Source organism: Sardina pilchardus, chromosome 18, assembly GCF_963854185.1.
Source record: "Sardina pilchardus chromosome 18, fSarPil1.1, whole genome shotgun sequence".
Lineage (NCBI taxonomy): Eukaryota > Metazoa > Chordata > Actinopteri > Clupeiformes > Clupeidae > Sardina > Sardina pilchardus.
Genome location: NC_085011.1, coordinates 6,741,709 through 6,759,455, shown reverse-complemented (window position 1 = coordinate 6,759,455; position 17,747 = coordinate 6,741,709). Strand labels below are relative to the sequence as shown.

At 49.2% G+C, this 17,747-nt stretch overlaps 1 protein-coding gene across 1 annotated transcript in view; it reads left to right on the top strand.

Annotated features, from left to right (window-relative positions):
- slit1a (slit homolog 1a (Drosophila)) overlaps positions 1-17,684 on the top strand; it is a 108,854-nt gene extending 91,170 nt beyond the window's left edge. The window contains exons 22-37 of the mRNA XM_062519700.1: positions 833-901; positions 1,039-1,110; positions 1,221-1,292; positions 6,194-6,265; positions 7,702-7,865; positions 8,030-8,154; positions 8,367-8,464; positions 8,594-8,733; positions 8,933-9,026; positions 9,344-9,481; positions 9,818-10,046; positions 10,427-10,557; positions 10,726-10,880; positions 12,099-12,387; positions 12,953-13,164; positions 13,568-17,684. Coding sequence (XP_062375684.1) covers positions 833-901; positions 1,039-1,110; positions 1,221-1,292; positions 6,194-6,265; positions 7,702-7,865; positions 8,030-8,154; positions 8,367-8,464; positions 8,594-8,733; positions 8,933-9,026; positions 9,344-9,481; positions 9,818-10,046; positions 10,427-10,557; positions 10,726-10,880; positions 12,099-12,387; positions 12,953-13,164; positions 13,568-13,806 — 2,299 coding nt within the window. The 3' untranslated portion in view covers positions 13,807-17,684. The remainder of the gene's footprint in view (positions 1-832; positions 902-1,038; positions 1,111-1,220; positions 1,293-6,193; positions 6,266-7,701; positions 7,866-8,029; positions 8,155-8,366; positions 8,465-8,593; positions 8,734-8,932; positions 9,027-9,343; positions 9,482-9,817; positions 10,047-10,426; positions 10,558-10,725; positions 10,881-12,098; positions 12,388-12,952; positions 13,165-13,567) is intronic.
- Positions 17,685-17,747: the final 63 nt, after the last annotated feature.

Here is a 17,747-nt window from a genome sequence, read left to right as displayed (position 1 = left end):
GCTCCCGGAATTATAACTGCCCAGAGGTTTGGGAGGAGTTGGTAGAGGTGACAGGGTCAACCTTTACTAAATGGAAGCCCTGCTGTTAGTCACATGCACACACAGCACACACAAGGGGCTGTGTGTGTGTGTGTGTGTGTGTGTGTGTGTGTGTGTGTGTTTGTGGGCAGGGGGGTGTGTCGACCTCACAGTGGGACAGAGGAGCCAGACTCGTCCTAATCAGACAGCCGAGTGACACATTCCTCACACACACACACACACACACACACACACACACACACAAATACACCCATAGACACACATACACTTCCTGCCTCCTCCCCCCTAAGCGTGAGTAAGTGACACTACAGCTATTTCACCGGCGGTTGTCAAGGGTATGCATTGGGATGACCTCTGGGCCTTCTCCAGGAGTCACGGATCCCTGCCTCCCCTCCAGAGGGCCACAGCTAGGCATGTCCCAACCCCACCGGCCCCCCCTCACCACACCCTCACACCCCCACCGCCTCCACACCCCCACCAGGAGGCGGGGAGGGAGGAGCCCCCACAGGCCGTGCCTTTGTGGGAGAGGTGGTGGGGGTCGCATGGGTCACCACGGCAATGAGAATGTTAATAAACCCCCCCCCCCCACCACCACCATCAACCACACCCCACACACACACACACACACACACACACACACAGACATAAAAAAAGATAAGGGAGGACATCTAGTCTTTGACTTGTAGCTATCTGACTGTAAGGGAGATAGGACGAAAGATTTGTGTCGGGGCGATGGCTGAAGTTGAGTCTGAGAATGAGAGAGCTGATGATGAATGTGTCTGATTCTCAACAGGTATTTGGATGGAAACCAGTTCAGTGTGGTGCCCAAGGAGCTCTCCACCTTCAAATACCTGCAGCTGGTGTAAGGCTTCGGACAAAAGTGCCATCTGGTCTTTCTCACAGAAAGAATTCATTAGCACCACATTGATTTAAAAAAGAAAAGTACTGTGATGTAGCGTATTGTTGAATGTCTTTTCTTTTCTCTTTTCTTTGTTTTAGGGACTTGAGCAACAACAAGATCAACTCTCTGACCAACTCCTCCTTTGCCAATATGAGCCAACTCACAACCCTGTACGTGCCGAATAGTCAGCTTCTCTCTCTCTCTCTCTCTCTCTCTCTCTCCATGTCTCTCTTGTCTCTCCCTTGGTCTGACCAACATTTTTCCTTTATCTCTCCCCCAGAATCCTGAGCTACAACGCCCTGCGCTGCATCCCCAACTTGGCGTTCAGTGGACTGCGCTCACTCCGTCTACTGTAAGAGTCTCTCTCACATTCTCTCTCTCTCTCTCTCTTTCTCTCGCTCTTTCTCTCCTCTCTCTCTCACTCTCTCCTCTCTCATCTCCTTTTCTCCCTCTGTCTTATCTCTTACTCCCACCCAAACCTCCAGCCAGTGTGAGACCCAGCAGACACCCACACAAACACATGCATACAGACAGGCACACACACACACACAGACACAGACATACACACACACACACACGCACATTCACACACAAACACATACATGGAGACACACACACACACACACACACACACACACACACACACACACATACACACACACACAGACACAGACACACACACACACACACAGACACAGACACAGACACAGACACATACATGCACACACACACACACACACACTCAATGTGTCACTCTCTCTCACACACACACATACACTCTCTCACACACACACAAACTCTCTCTCTCTCTTTCTCACACAGACACACACACACGTACACACACACACACACACACACAGAGACATTCATTCTAGATTAGCTCAGCGTGCCTCCTGCTTTGCCTCCACATACTTTCCAAATGAAACGTCTGCTGCGCGCTGCTGTTGTGCCGCTCGGGCCCTAATTGCAGCGCTGCTGCCGCTGCTGTGCGTCTCGCTGCTCTCTCTGCTGTGAATTAGCCCGTGGCACGGCTCCGCTTGCGCAACGGCCCCCGCCGTGTCACTTCTCATCGGCCCCGCCGGACGCCGAGCCCTCCCTCTCCCGCTCCCGCTCCCGCTCCCCCCGCGCACGCCTGCCATGACAACCAGGCGACCAGGCGCTGCGAGGACAAGAAGGATGGTGGTGGTGGGTGGGGGGTGGGGGGGGGGGGGGGGGGGTGGAGGAGAGGAGAGCTGGATACAGTTGAAAGGCAGGAGGCCAGCGGAGCGCACTGGAGTGGACTCCACCACTGCCAAGGGGAGCTGCCCTCATGAGCGACAGCTGCTTCCATCCAAATGTGCAAATCCCATGTCCTGGTTACAAGGAGCGATGGAGGGGCGGGGGGGTGACAGAATGTAAGAGAGAGAGAGAGAGAGAGAGAGAGAGGGAGGAAGGGAGTGTGTGAGGAGAGGAGAGAGAAAGACCGCATCCAAAAAAGGGTATAAAAGATGTCAGGGGGAGATGAAGAAAGACAAAATGTGTGTGTGTGTGTGTGTGTGTGTAAGAGAGAAAGAGGTGGAAAGAGAAAGAAAACAGGAAAGCAGAGGGGCCAAGCGAGAGTGAAAAGCAGGTGGGGGCCCAAAGCAGAGACAGAATGCGAAAGAGAGAGGGATGAGGACTAGGAAAAAAAAGAGAACGAGAAGAGGAATCGGGGCCAAGAGAGAACGAGAAAGAAAAGCCAAATGAATGGGTGGAGGCCCCCGTGACCAGAGATGTTAGCTCACTTAGCGCGTGCAACTCAAGCGTGCAGCATTGTCAGAACAGAGGAGGACGCGAGGGAGAGGATGGAGAGGAGGTGGAGGAGGAGGAGAGGAGGAGGTGCTCCCCCTCTTGTCTTTTCTCCTGGCTGTCAGAGCGGGACAGAGGAGCGCCATCTGTCAGGGAGGAGAGCTGGACTGGGGAGAGGCGCGGATGCGGCGACAGATGGGACGCATCGTAACGGAGCCTGTACACTCGCTCGCTCGCTCGCTCGCTCGCTTGCTCACTCGCCACCAATAGAGGGGGGAACATACACACACACACACACACACACACACACACACACACAGTCAAAATATCACATACATAGAAGCACCTACACAAGAAAGAAACACATGTGTATCTGTGTTATGCATGTATGTGCATTCTTGCACTCGCTCAAAAAAACACTCATGCGTAGACATGTAGGTAGGGTGAACATATGTGCACACATACAAACACTCTCACACACACACTCTTCTCTCACACACACACACACACACACACACACACACACACACACACACACACACAGTCCCATTCTATAGCTCTTATCTCCTGACCACAGTGCTGTCAGCGCCTAAAGGAAAAAGCTACAGACTCTTGACATGTGGTCCACCAGACATGGCTTTTTTTTTAATGGCCCGCAGCAAGCCACTCATGCCCCTCCTTCACACACACACACACACACACACACACACACACACACTGCGCCGGCGACTCCAGTTTTTACAGCAGAATGAAGCAGAAATGCGGCGATCATTAGTAAATACATTTTTGTGTTGTGTCGGGCCCTGTGGCCCTGGCGGCTTTGATGTTAATGAACACGCATCAGTGGGCGCTGGCAGCCACGCACGGCTCTGGTCTGTCTCAGTGACGCGCTGTATAAGTCCGGCTCATTTGTTGCGTATCCCCCCCCCCCCCCCCCCCCACACACACTGCCTGCGATAGAACAGATCTCCCATAATCCCTCCCACTCTAAAGACACACACACACACACACACACACACGTATACTCACATGTATACACACACACACACACACACACACACACACACACACGTATACTACTCACATGAACACACACACACGCCATTCCAACCCCTCCTTTTCCGTCTGGACCACCCTATTGTCTCCACTGCCACTTTATTGCAACAGGAGCACACACAGAGACACACACACCAAAAAAAACTTTGATCTCTTTCTACTGGTCTGATCCATCAAAGCTTTTCTATAAAAATGGGAATTGGTGCCACATTTTTTTGAAAGGGTTTGAAAGGGGGTATCAGGGGGTGGTGTGTGTGTTGAGAGGAGGGGGGGTGCCATGGTGAGAAAAGAAAGTGGGGCTAATGTGCGTCGCCTCAACAATACCGTGTATTTAATAGTTCACTTTAAGGCTCAAAGGGGTCTAAGTTGGCGGGTAAGCGGTGCTGAAAAGATTTAAGCTTCCCTTCACAAAAACCACACATAGGTGCAAAACCCATCATAAACCATCACCTTTGGCTTTGCGTTTTTATGGGGAACAGTAAAAAGACAAAAAAAAAACGCGAGCGAGAGAGAAATAATTAATCGACGCGGCTTCAAACAGGTCCGAGGCGTCGCGCCTGGCGCGGATATGGTTCTGATTTGGGATTAATTCGCTGCTAATGGCCCTGGTGGGGTGGAAGGGGCCAGGAGGCCGATGGCACTCTGAGGAGGGCGAGACCGCGCCAGGCTTGGGGCCGCCACCGCCGCCGCCACCGCCCTGGGCACCAGTGCTGCTGGTGACGAACGGCTGAAGGAGAGGAAGTTCGAGGAGGAACACAGAAATTTAGAGGGAGATTGTGTGTGTTGTGTGTGTGTTGTGTGTGTGTGTGTGTGTGTGTGTGTGTGTGTGTGTGTGTGTGTGTGTGTGTGAGGGAAAGTAAGATGGAGAGATACAGTACAGAGTACAGAGATGGAGAGATAAGGATAAATAACACAGTGACAAAGAGAGGGAGAGCTATCTTGCTGGGTAGTGAAAGAGGAGGGAGAGAACACAAGCAAAAGTAGGACTTGTGTGTGCGAGGAACAAGATTTAGGGAAGCAGTAATACAAAAGCAAGAAAGCAACGGAGAGAGAGAGAGAGAGAAGAAAAAGAAGAAGAAGAAGAAAAACAGTGCAGACAGCTATAGGAACAGGGCTTCAGGCAGCCCCGAGGAGGCGGCGAGGATCGGCTTTCACCCTGGAGACTGGCTGGCTCCTGTGCTCACCACCCCTCCTGACCGCCAGCCGGACCTCCCCAAGCTGCTTGCCAGCCTCCCGCTCGGTCCCCGCGCTGGCCAGGGAGAAGGGGGCTGGACCGGGCACTCGGTCAGAGGAAGCAGAGGGCGGAGGTGCTGGTGGTGGTGGCGGAGGTGGCGGCGGCGGTGGTGGTCGGAGGGCGGTGGTTGGTTGGTGGTAGCTGGCTGGCCGGGCCGGAGGACAGGGTCAGTGGGCACGGTGGCACCCGGCGCGTGGTCGTGACAGATTAAGACGTCCGTATTGTTTTACAGCCATTAAGCCTCCCCGCCTCGTCACCTAATCGCCCCGCTGAGCGAGGAGGAAGGAAACGGACGGCCGCTCGGGGGTGTGAGAGAGAGAGAGGGGACCTCGGCTGGGCTCCCCACACACACGCACACACACACACGCACACACACAACAACAACTCTCCATCTTCCCTTACACCCTCCACCCCCCCCAACCCCACCCTCTGGAGCATGCCCTTGTGCTGTAACACAAAACCAGAACCACCAAATTCCTCTGGGCAGCGCTGCCAAGCCCACAGAGCTAAAATAGATAGCCAAAAACCTCCACCATGGCACCAATGACAGGTGTAGGAAACAAAGACAGGGGGGGCAGACAAATGGAATTACTTCTCTGGATAGAAGAAAAAGAGAAGTCTGCAGAGACAAAAGGGGGGGGAAGCCTGGTTCGTGATTTGGTGAAAAACAGAAAACTTCAAACTTCAAAAACTGTAAGAAATGTCTAGGGATGTGGAAAGGTCCGTCTCTAGCAGACTAACCTGATCTGAGACCAGTAAGCAGGAATAAAGCACCCCAGGCAGGCAGTGAGACTTTATATTATGTGGGTTTCAGACTCTAAGCATTGGCCTACAGATATAGAGTGGAGTGCACACAAACACAATACTCATACTTAGAGTATAATGTCATAGTCTTTACAGGAAAGGGGTACATTACAAGAATAGCTCTCACACACACACACACACACACACACACACACACACACACACAAACACACGGACACACATATAGACACACACACACACAGACACACACACCTCACAGCATGCACCTATTTGCCAAGGTGTCCCATGTGCATTTAAAAAGTGAAATTTATTACCACTGACATCATTTCTTAAAAGCATATGGTTTAAATTTCCTAACTTCACAATCTAATTCTTAGTCTCTCTTTCTCTCTCTCTCTCTCTCTCTCTCTCTCTCTCTCTCTCTCGAACAGGTCACTTCATGGCAATGACGTTTCCGAGCTTCCCGACGGCATCTTCAGTGACGTGGCCTCGCTATCCCACCTGTGAGTATCTGCAGGTGCCCCTCCTCCCAAACAAGGACTTTCAGTCAGTCAGTCAGTCAGTCAGTTAGTCAGTTCGCCCAGTGTCTCTATGCCCACCTACCGCAAAACCCCCTTTGCGCTCCCCTACCACCCAGCCTGTTATGTCTGGGGCACCAGGGCCTGTGGAGGAGACACACACTCAGTTGGATGGGCTGCAGTAGGTGAGGGGGTTGGTTGGTTGGTTGGTTGGTTGGTTGGTGGTTCAGGAGCACCAGGGCCCAGCATGGCGGCCTCAGAGGGTCTGCCAGAACGGCCTGTGCACAGTGGCTCAACTGTCGGTGCCCTCCGGAGTAGCTGTGCGGCGTGTAGTCCCCAGCCAGCACGCACTCTGTGGTCGGCCGGACGCCTGTGGTTTCACTGCGCCGCTGCAGCCAAAGCTCCTGCTCCTACTCCTGCTCTTGGCTCAGGAAGCCCCCCCACTCCTCTCAGCCCCCCTCAAACACAGCCCAGACTGCTAGTTTATTAGTCTTATGGGCAGGCGGTGTGTGTGTGTGTGTGTGTGTGTGTGTGTGTGTGTGTGTATCTGTGTGTATGTGTGTGTGTGTGTGTGTGTGTGTGTGTGTGTGTGTGCATGTGTTGTGTTGTGTGTGCATGTTTCCAAAAACTACATTTTACGTGTGCTTGTGTGTGTTTGATTTTATTGCATGGAGGTGAGGGCAAGAGCTTTGTGCTCATAGTTATTTGTAAATACTTGTGTGTGTGTGTGTGTGTGTGTGTGTGTGTGTGTGTGTGTGTGTGTGTGTGTGTGTGTGTGTGTGTGTGTGTGTGTGTGTGTGTGTGTGTGTGTGTGTGTGTGTGTGTGTGTGTGTGTGTGTGTGTGTGTGTGTGTGTGTGTGTGTGTGTGTGTGTGTGAATACGTCTGTATATGAGTGACTGAGTCAAAGCATCTGTGCCCCAAGTCATCCAGGTTATGTTGTGTCATTTTCCCCTGTGCAAGATCAATGACCTTATCAGTGAGTTGGTGAGGCAGACCCTGCCATTGATCCTCAGTCAAGTTCCCCCTCATGTTTGCAGATGTCAGATATCGGATTGGCTTGAAAGATGAGCTTCGTTCATTTTTTTTCCCCTCCCAAGTAAATGGAACCAAATTGATTCTGTGGAACAGCCACTATGCCAAGATTTGTTAAGTGGGCCTTCTGTCACCCCCACAAAGACTTACAGCAGTGCTGGCATTTGTTCCAATTTACTTTCATTATTTTAATTTCATGCATTGATGAACAACAGCAAAGATAATGTTCATAATTCCATCTGACTAAACAATGTAAATTGCCCCTAATAAGTCTTTGTTGACGTCTCTCCTCACTGTAAAGATTTTGGTGTGAAGTGCTAGGGAGCCACCTGCTGTTTGAAGCAGGCATTGCGTCTTGAGTGGTTCACAATGTACTGTGGTGTTGCAGGGCCATCGGAGCGAACCCCCTTTACTGCGACTGCCGCCTGCGTTGGCTATCAGACTGGGTGAAGACTGGCTACAAGGAGCCTGGCATCGCCCGCTGTGCTGGCCCACATGGCATGGAGGGCAAACTGCTACTCACCACGCCCGCAAAGAAATTTGAGTGCCAAGGTAAGACACAGCAGTACGGACAGAGAGCAGCATTCTCTCTATGGATTGTTAACTCTTGCATAGATGAATGTGATGTGTTGAATGGCATATCATTTCTTATACTTTATACTGTATTCTCCTCCCGTCTCTGAATGGTTCTTTGGTGTCGCTCTACCTGTGTGCAGGTGAGGTGGATCCCCTAGTCCTGGCCAAGTGTAACCCCTGTCTGTCAGCCCCATGCCACAACCAGGCCATCTGCCTGAGTGACCCTGTGGACATCTACAAATGCACCTGCCCCGAGGGCTTCAAGGTGAGTCTCCCAGCCAGTGCATTCAGACCATTCTTGAATTTCCCCTTGGGGATCAATAAATATAAAATATCTGTCTATCTATCTATCTATCTATCTATCTATCTATCTATCTATCATTAGGGTGAAATTTCTCTGTTAATACAGAGGTATACAGTAGCTCCACTGTAATCTGGTTCATTATCTAAGCGATGTGTTTTCACGCTGCGCACCAGGGTAAGAATTGTGAGACGGCCCTCAACGCGTGTGTCAGCAACCCCTGCGCCAACGGAGGAGTGTGCCAGCTCATCGGAGAGGAGGGGGACACGTTCAGGTGTGTGTCTCTGTGTAGGCGGATCAGCGCTTTTGTGTGATCTATTGGTCTGTACTGTACTGTGCAATTTATGAGTCTGCTACTGGAACCATACTGTAACGTATAATCTCGCACCGTATCTGCACACAGTTGCTCTTGCCCGTCTGGCTTTGAGGGCCCCACCTGCCAGGTGAACATCGACGACTGCGAGGACAACGACTGTGAGAATGGCGCCACCTGTCTGGATGGGGTCAACAACTACACCTGCCTGTGTCCTCCTCTTTACACAGGTCAGTTGAGATCCAACTTCCCTACAGAGTGTTGTGTGCTCTGTGGAACACACAACATGGCTTCTGATGTTATGCTCGAATGTGTGCTAGTCATATACTCTTAAAAGGGCCTGTCTTTTAGTAGTGGTCTTACAGTCTTGTCATTGTGTGTGTCTGTGAGTGTGTACATCTGTGCTTGTGTGTGTGTTCCTGTACGCAGGCGAGATGTGTGAGGAGATGGAGGACGTGTGTGCGCCGGGGCGGAGCCCGTGTCAGCACCAGTCCACGTGTCTCATCGCGTCCACGGGTCCTCAGTGAGTACAGCGCCCCCACATCCACGCCATGCACTCATTATTACAACTCTCGCTTTCTCATACTACATACACTGTCCAGCTACTACTGTCATTTTCTGACTATCAGCTGTGATTTATACATTGATTTGGCAACGATATAGGGGAGGAGTTGATATGGTGTTAAAATGATTTTGTTTCTTTTAACTTGCATAAAACACTGTCCTGCGGCTTATACACAGTGCGGCTTATATGCAGGAAATTGCTGTAGTAAAACTGCGGATCCGCCTTAACAGAGCTAACCACATGTGTCTGTGTTTCTGTGTGTGTGTGTGTGTCAGGTGTGTGTGCACTCCAGGTTATGTCGGTGATGACTGCAGCATGAACTATGACGACTGTCAGGATCACCGGTGTCAGAACGATGCCCAGTGTGTGGACGAGCTCAACGGCTACGCGTGCTCCTGCAGGGAAGGCTACAGGTAAAGGGCACCACCAACACTTACTGTAAATAAGTACCCACCTCAGACAGACCCACTCTCACTGGGGAAGTTAGCTAGTCCAATCTGAGTTTAGTACACTGTATAGTTTATATAGTGAGTATTGTATAGAGAGTTTAGTACTCCTGATAACCATTCTTAGCATACTTCATTATCAGCATACCTCAATAAGTGTACATCAGATGTTAGATAGTATTTAGTTGTATCATGAATGCGTTAGTGTTTGTAGTGTGCTTGTTCCCTACCCCTCAGCCACTGATTCGTTTGTTTTGTGTGTGCGTGTGTGTGTGTGTGTGTGTTTGTTCTGACCCTCCGCAGTGGTCAGTTGTGTGAGGTGCCCATGTCCCCCCGCTCGCTCTGTGACCTGGCCGACTGCCAGAACGACGCGCTGTGCGTGGAGCGCTCGGGCCGGGCCATCTGCCAGTGCCTCCCGGGCTTCGGCGGCCCACGCTGCGAGAAGCTGGTCAGCGTCAACTTCGTCGACCGGGACTCCTACCTCCTCCTCAGTGACCTGAAGAACTGGCCTCAGGCCAACATCACACTGCAGGTACTCGCTGCATAGCACATCAGACCAGAATACTGAAGGCACACATCAGACCAGAATACTGAAGGCGGACAGTGCACTTATAATAAATCCAGTCTTTTACAATGACGACAGACTGCTGCCTGTTGCACTTGTACTTAGCTGCTATGGGTCTAGGGCTCCAACAAACAGGCCCTGACACCAGTAATGTACTGTACACCAGCTTTGATATGTTCCACATCCCCATGGCCAGCTGTGTGTGTGTGTGTGTGTGTGTGTGTGCGTGTGTGCGTGCGTGTGTGCGTGTGTGCGTGCGTGCGTGCGTGCGTGCGTGCGTGCGTGCGTGCGTGTGTGTGTCTGGACACTAGCCATGACATGGCCTGACCCCCTCTCTCTCTGTCCAGGTGTCGACAGCGGAGGACAATGGCATCCTTCTGTACAACGGAGACAATGACCACATTGCTGTGGAGCTGTACCAAGGTCACGTAAAGGTCAGCTACGACCCTGGCAACCAGCCTGCCAACGCCATCTACAGGTTAGTCATCAGGCAGCAGAACGCAACATGTACATACAGTAGAACTGTGCGGAACTCTTCCAAGAACGTTGACAATAAACTGTGACATGTTCTTTTGTTGGCTATTCACAATAATATTCTCTCATCCCTCTTAATTGTTCTATATTTTTCTCCCTTTTTACCCCTCAGCACTGAAACCATCAATGATGGTCAGTTCCACACGGTGGAGCTGGTGACTTTCGACCAGATGGTGAACCTGTCCATCGACGGCGGCCTCCCCACCACCATGGACAGCTTCGGCACAGTGCGGCCCCTGAACGGAGACGCTCTGCTTTACGTGGGGGGTAGGGGCCCTCTGCAGATACCTCCCTCCACCGCAGGCACTCTAAAATTACACTACTGTCAATCACCCCCCCTCCCCAACCCCACCCCCACCCCCACTCCCGCCCCCATCCCCTTCACTCTTGACACCGCAATCCACCCCCACCCCCTCGCACCATCCCCCCTCTCCCCCTCCCCCCAGCAGATTTCCCCACCACAGACTGTGTTTGCTAGAGCTCCCCCACCAGCGACTAATCAGGCCTCCGGATCACTTATCCCATATATGCTCCAAAAGACCTAACAGATACAGTCTCAGGGTTTTTATCTGCATGATGATTATTATCCCTTAGAGTGTGTGTGTGTGTGTGTGTGTGTGTGTGTGTGTGTGTGTGTGTGTGTGTGTGTGAGTATTTGTGTGTGTGTGTCTTGTTACGGGATCCATTATTGATGTCATAAACATAGACGCTGATGGGAAAGCTACATCCAGGGACACAATTTATTGCAGTTTCCATGTGTATGACGTCCAAAATGGCAATGCTTTGTGTTTTGTTATGTGTGTGTGTGTGTGTGTGTGTGTGTGTGTGTGTGTGTGTGTGTGTGTGTGTGTGTGTGTGTGTGTGTGTGTGTGTGTGTGTGTGTGTGTGTGTGTGTGGTCCTGTGGGAGTTTGGTGCTGTGTCCTGTCTTGGTGGCTGTGTTTAGATTAGTGTCAGGGCTGCTTGTATTGCTGCATGAGGCCCCTGTGAATCTGTTCTGTTTTACTTCCCTCTCATTTTAAAGACGCTGCGCTTCACAGAGTTTGATGATTGAACTGTTCCGCCATACCTCACAGCTTGTGATAAACAGCCCCCAAAATAATTATACCCTCCAATAAATTATGATTATTTTAATTAAAGCTAGACATTTGGGTCAAGCTTTTCATCATAAATTAAGTGAATAGTTCAATTACATAGTGTACATGTTTTTGTCACCTCAGCAAAAAAACTAATGCTCTGAAGGAGGTATGGTCTTGAACTCTGTGCACAGTTCTTCTGTGCAAAAGGTGGCACCACGCTCTTTGAAATGCCCTTCCTCTTCATCTTCCTCCTCCTCCTCCTCCTCCTCCTCTCCTCGTGTCTGTCATGGCTGTCTTGTGTTTGTGTGTGCTGCTGCTCTCCTCTGCCCTCTTTTCTCATCCCTCTCTCCCCCCCTCTCTCTCTCCCCCTCTCTCTCTCTCTCTCTCTCCCTCTCTCTCTCTGTGCAGGCATGCCCGTGGACGTGCACTCGGCGGCGCTGCGCATGTGGCAGCTCCAGAACGGCTCCAGCTTCCACGGCTGCATCCAGAACCTGTACATCAACAACGAGCTGCAGGACTTCACCAAGACCCAGATGAAGCCGGGCGTGGTGCCGGGCTGCGAGCCCTGCCGGAAGATCTACTGCCTGCACGGCATCTGCCAGCCCAACACCGCCTCGGGGCCCGTGTGCCACTGCCAGCCCGGCTGGAGCGGGCCACAGTGCGACCAGCCAGCCACCAACCCGTGCCAAGGCAGCAAGTAAGGACCAAACGCGGGGCCACCAGGGCACATGCCGATGAGACTGTTTATGGTTTTGTGTCCGTGTCTGAAAATGTGGTGTAGCTGGCAGGGGGAAGTGGAGGTCAGAGTGCGCACGTTCCTCCCCCCACCCGACAAACGACACAAACTGTCAAATAGCATCCAGCTCATCATTTGCATCCTACAATGCAAATGATGTGCTTTTCCTGTTGAGCCAGAGAGTAGAGTGGTGTCAATGGGCTCGTTATTTGCATGGTAGAAAAATGCATCTATAAGCTTTGCCAGATCTTAACTCTCATTATAGGCCATACTCAGTGGTGTAGTCTATGTGATACGCAGTATACCCACTTAAAAAGCATCACCATCTCAGTATACCCGCTTAAAATAGGCAAGGATACATATTAACATTTGGGGGTGATCACACAGTTTACCCACTACAACTACCTAGACTTCAGTCTACCCATCACAGCTAACTAGACTACACCACTGGCCATACTTCAAAGGCTGATAGTAAGAAACTGTCTGAATCCAGTGTTCTGATCCAGCCTCTGTACTTTCTGAACAGGTGTGTTCATGGGAAGTGTATTCCTCTGGACGCGCAGTCCTACCGCTGCGAGTGTCAGGAGGGCTACCGTGGCGCCCTGTGCAACCAGCAGGGGGAGCTCTTCAACCCTTGCAAGAAGCTGCAGTGCAAACATGGCCGCTGCCAGATCTCTGACACGGGCGACGCCTTCTGCCACTGCGAGAGCGGCTACACTGGAGAGCTGTGTGACAGAGGTGAGCACCAACACCCTCAGGAGAATACAGTGTGAAGCACATTCAGCCGTTTGGGCTCTATGGCTCTCTATACCTCATAATGAAGTCAAATGAGTATGGATCTAGATGTAGTTGTATAGATATCGATGATGATGTGTTTGCTATAATTTTGCCCTAATTTGATCATTAGAGTAGATATAGGTGATTGGATACACCAACGTTGGAAGTCCAACCCTGGCAATAACTCTGTTTAAGGCACTTGTCAACACAACCACACAACTAAACTAAAGACCTACTGTACACTGGTCACACACATCAAGACCCTAAACACTGTAGACTTATATATATATGTGTTAGTCTGTATTGAATCCTTCCAGTCCCAAGAGACAGCACAGTAATGAACTCTGGCTGTTCACTCATTCAGAGTCGGAGTGCCGAGGGGACCCGGTGCGGGATTTCTACCAGGTGCAGCGCGGCTACGCCATCTGCCAGACCACGCGCATGGTGTCGTGGGTGGAGTGCAGCGGCGTGTGCGACACGGGCGCCTGCTGCGCCAGCCAGCGCATGAAGCGCCGGAAATACACCTTCGAGTGCAGCGACGGCACCTCCTTCAGCGAGGAGGTGGAGAAGACCATCAAGTGCGGCTGCGTGGGGTGCATGTAGCATAGCATGCTCACCGGAGGGGGCCCCCCCACACACACCACCACAGAGTGAGAGCGCGTCAGGGAAAGAGAGAGAGAGAGAGAGAGAGAGAGGGATGAAGAGAGAGAACGGACAGAAAAGAAAGCCAATGCGAGCACGAGAGTATACAGAAATATATATATATATAAAACCTCTATCTATATATTATGGACAACAACGTTTGTATAATAGAACATTTCCTCCTTTTTCCCCGACAGCGTATGGTGTGAGGCGGAAAAAAAAAAATGTCATTGTCATCGAGAGAAAAAAAAAAGAAAACAGAAAATCATTGTGCGTACAACATTGTTTTCAAAACAAGGGGGTCTGAGAAAATGTCAAGAGGTGTTGCATTCAGAACAGACGCCATTTAAATAGTCACACACAAGGCCTGAGATATCGGCCCTCATAACGCTTGTCTGTTAGGCCCCGAGAGCCTCATCGCCACACTGTCCCGAGTTTGCTTCCAGAAAAGCAGTTGGTAATATGGGAAACAGCGCCCCCTGGTGCAGTGGTAGAGTACTAGTAGATGTGTGGACAGTGAAGGAAGGATGGTCTTCTTTTGGGCTGCACCATTTATGATGACTAATGGGTGCAGAGGTCAAGCGTATGGATTTTTTGAAAGGGTTAAAATAATGGACTTTCTTGGACCTAGGGAAACTTAGAGCAGCATCTCTACTCTACTTCCAGAATTGTGTTCACAAGTTAACTGGCTTTATGGCTCATGCATACACATGTTTATGTGCAGGTGTATACACACACACACACACACACAACCACACACAGACATATAGATATGGACAGATTCATTAAACAAATCATACAGCTGACATTCATAGATGTAAAGTACAAAAATAGGCGCTGAGAAAGGCACATACTAAATCTCACACACACAGACACACTACAAACTCACATACTCTCACACACACACACACACACACACACGGATGGCTTTGGATAAGCTGAGGCTTTTTTGTACAGAGAGGAGAGATGGAACAAAGACATTGCGATGCTTCATCACACGGGACCTTTGCATGTGCCCCAGCACACTACGCTCCACATCCCAGCTCCCGCTGCCAGACGGCTGGCCCTGGCTGCCTGGCGTCCGCTGCCTCCCTCTGAACCCCCGTCACTTAGGTTGAATAACAGCCCTTAGGGCTTTCGGTTCCACATCTTAAAACATGTTCTGCAATGGGAGAGAGCTGGCAGGTTCTCCAAGCTGCAGGAGTTCCATTGGATTGTGTCATTCATGTGGCTTACGTGGCAACCATTACTTGTTTTTGTCCGTTTCTGGATTTGGTATTATTTTTCTTTTTTTCTTTTTTTTTTTGCACTGTCATTGTTACAAATCGTTGTTGTTCTAATGTAAGGCATTGTTGTCAGAATGTACCTGGACAGTTCGTTAAGTTAAAAAAACACACAAAGATGGAAAACAAATTCCCGGACAAGCTGCTGCCTCCATCCGTGAAGCTTCATGTCCAGCGTGTCAAATACCACGTGACGCTGTCCCACCTAGCGACTGCAACGCTGTCATTTTGGCGTTTTTCCGAGCATGGGTGGACATTATCAAGTCAAGCCTCCACACCAAACCATCCCAGAAGACCAGAGCCCAGATAGGGGTCTTCCTCTGGTGGAAGTCAGGGCGCTGTCCATTAGAGACTCAGTTGCTGTCCACGGTTACCCTGCCAAGTGGCTTTTGATTAATTTGACATGATTTCCACTCCCGCCCCACCCCACCCAAACACACGCCTACATGATGCACAGCAAGAGGTGCACTGGCTCTGGTGTGAGGTGGTAGTTCAGCTGCACTGTTAGCGCGCCCAGTGCTGGCCGTAGTCCTAGCATGCGTTGTCATTGCCTTAGCGTTGGGATGTGATGAATAGGCCCCTCCCGTGTTCTCTCCCTGTCCCTACAGTGTGAGCAGGAGTGCACCACTCCTCCTCCTCTATGCCTGCAGTATTACTTGTGCAAACTCTTGCATGTTTGGAAGATCTTGCAAATGGTTGTGTAGAGCTTTTTTTTTTATTATAATAATAAATATTATTGTTATTACAAACAAAACACTTCAGCGGTTTCAGTTTAGTTTGATCTAATTTTGTTATCTTTTTGTGTCCTTTTTTAATTTTGATTGTATTTTTTTTTTTTTTTGTTTCCTGACGTAACCTAACTCCTTTAGCCCTCTCTTTATACAGAAATGCCTAACAGATTCTAATATATATTTGTATTTCATTTTGGTATAGTATTTTTATATGTTAAAGAGTAAATCTGTTTCCTGGAAGCTTCTGTGGACAAAGGAAGAATGACACTTGGTAGGCTCCCTTAACTGTTGATTTGTTTGTTTATTCGATTTGCTCAAACAAACTAGTTTGTAATTGGCCAAGACAAGGTAGCAAATGGTTGGCCTTGTTATATAGGAGGCAGTATTGATTTAGAGAAAAAATGTTTAATATTGTATATGTTGTCTTCCATGTGAATATTACATCTAATTCATTTGAAAGTCTGTGCTTTTTTTTATTTATTTTATCTAAAGGCTTTTCCTGATGTAGAATATATAAGGCATAATATTTGTTGCTGATTTTCAATAATAATGCAAAAATGACAAGTAAAAAAAAGATAAAAATAAAAGTCAAAAAAGGGGGAAAGGATGTAAGGTATTGGTGACATCACTTGAAAGTCAGAAACTACAGTGTTGATTTGTCCTGACTTACACATTCCATCCACACAAACCTGGGGAGGGGCCAGCCGGGCGATCAGACAGTGAAACCATGCTGGTTACAAATGGAAGAGATTGTACTACTTTGTGTTAAATATTTTACTCTACTATTGTTCCAATGTAAGTATGATGCTTGTTTTAACTTCACTTTAGGTGAATGATCAGTCATTTTCATTACAGTGACACAAACCATCAGCAAAGAATACTAGGTGAACACACAATCTGGTACACGTGACTCCAGTTAGTAAGGGTTGCCCCATGTTATGTTAACTCTATCCAAGAATAATGCTCATGCCTTTGGACATGAATTGTTGAACAGTTTTGGGGTGTTTTTGCTGATGCAAGATCCATTTTGTGCAAACATGACTGCTTTGGTCTGGCTGTGCGCAAGTGTGTACCTGACGGAGGAGAACACCCAAACAGTACTGGCGACAGCTGGGCAAATGCTTCATTAAAAAAAAAACTGCAAAAAAGGAGTCCTACACTCATGAAGTGGTAACTCTAAACAGTGTGTTTACTTTTCACTGTACAGTACAGTAGATTTTTGAGTGGCCAGTTCTGATTCTTTGACTTTATTTTCCTTGTTTCCTTTCGAGGTGGGAGGGGAGGGGTTTAGGTGGTGACTATTTCCATACTCTGCTGCTGTGGACTATTAAGTGACTATTTTGTAGCCCTCATAGAAGAAGAGCCTTGTCTTTTGAAATGGAGGTGAGCTCCGTGGTGCCCACGCCGTTCATAGCGCATCGCATGTTAATGATGCACTTCCATCTTTCTTGGGGAATATAATAAAATAAAATTTAAAAAAATAACAAAAAAAAGTTAAAGGTCTTTAACAGTCTGTCCTTCCCAGCCGTACTTTAAGGCGGCTGATTGTGTGTTCCAGAGCCTCCCACAGCATTCTAAGCTATACCCATGAACCATGTATTGTGAACGATGCAGTGTCTCTGTTGTATTGAACAAGTGAAAGAAATCTTTACTGTTTGTTTCCTACGGATGTGCTTCTGTTGCTTTTTTTTTCTTCGTGAGTCTCCAGGATTTGATGGTTATAATTGATAATTGCAGTAATTCTGAATGTATGTAGTGCCACCAACAAAATGTTTACTGAAAATCCACCCTTTTCATTCATTAAAAAAAAATGTGTGTGTTTTTACTGTGTCTTACCACTCACCAGTCTGTCAACCTTCAGTTTCTGCAGTCTCAAATGGTTATGGTT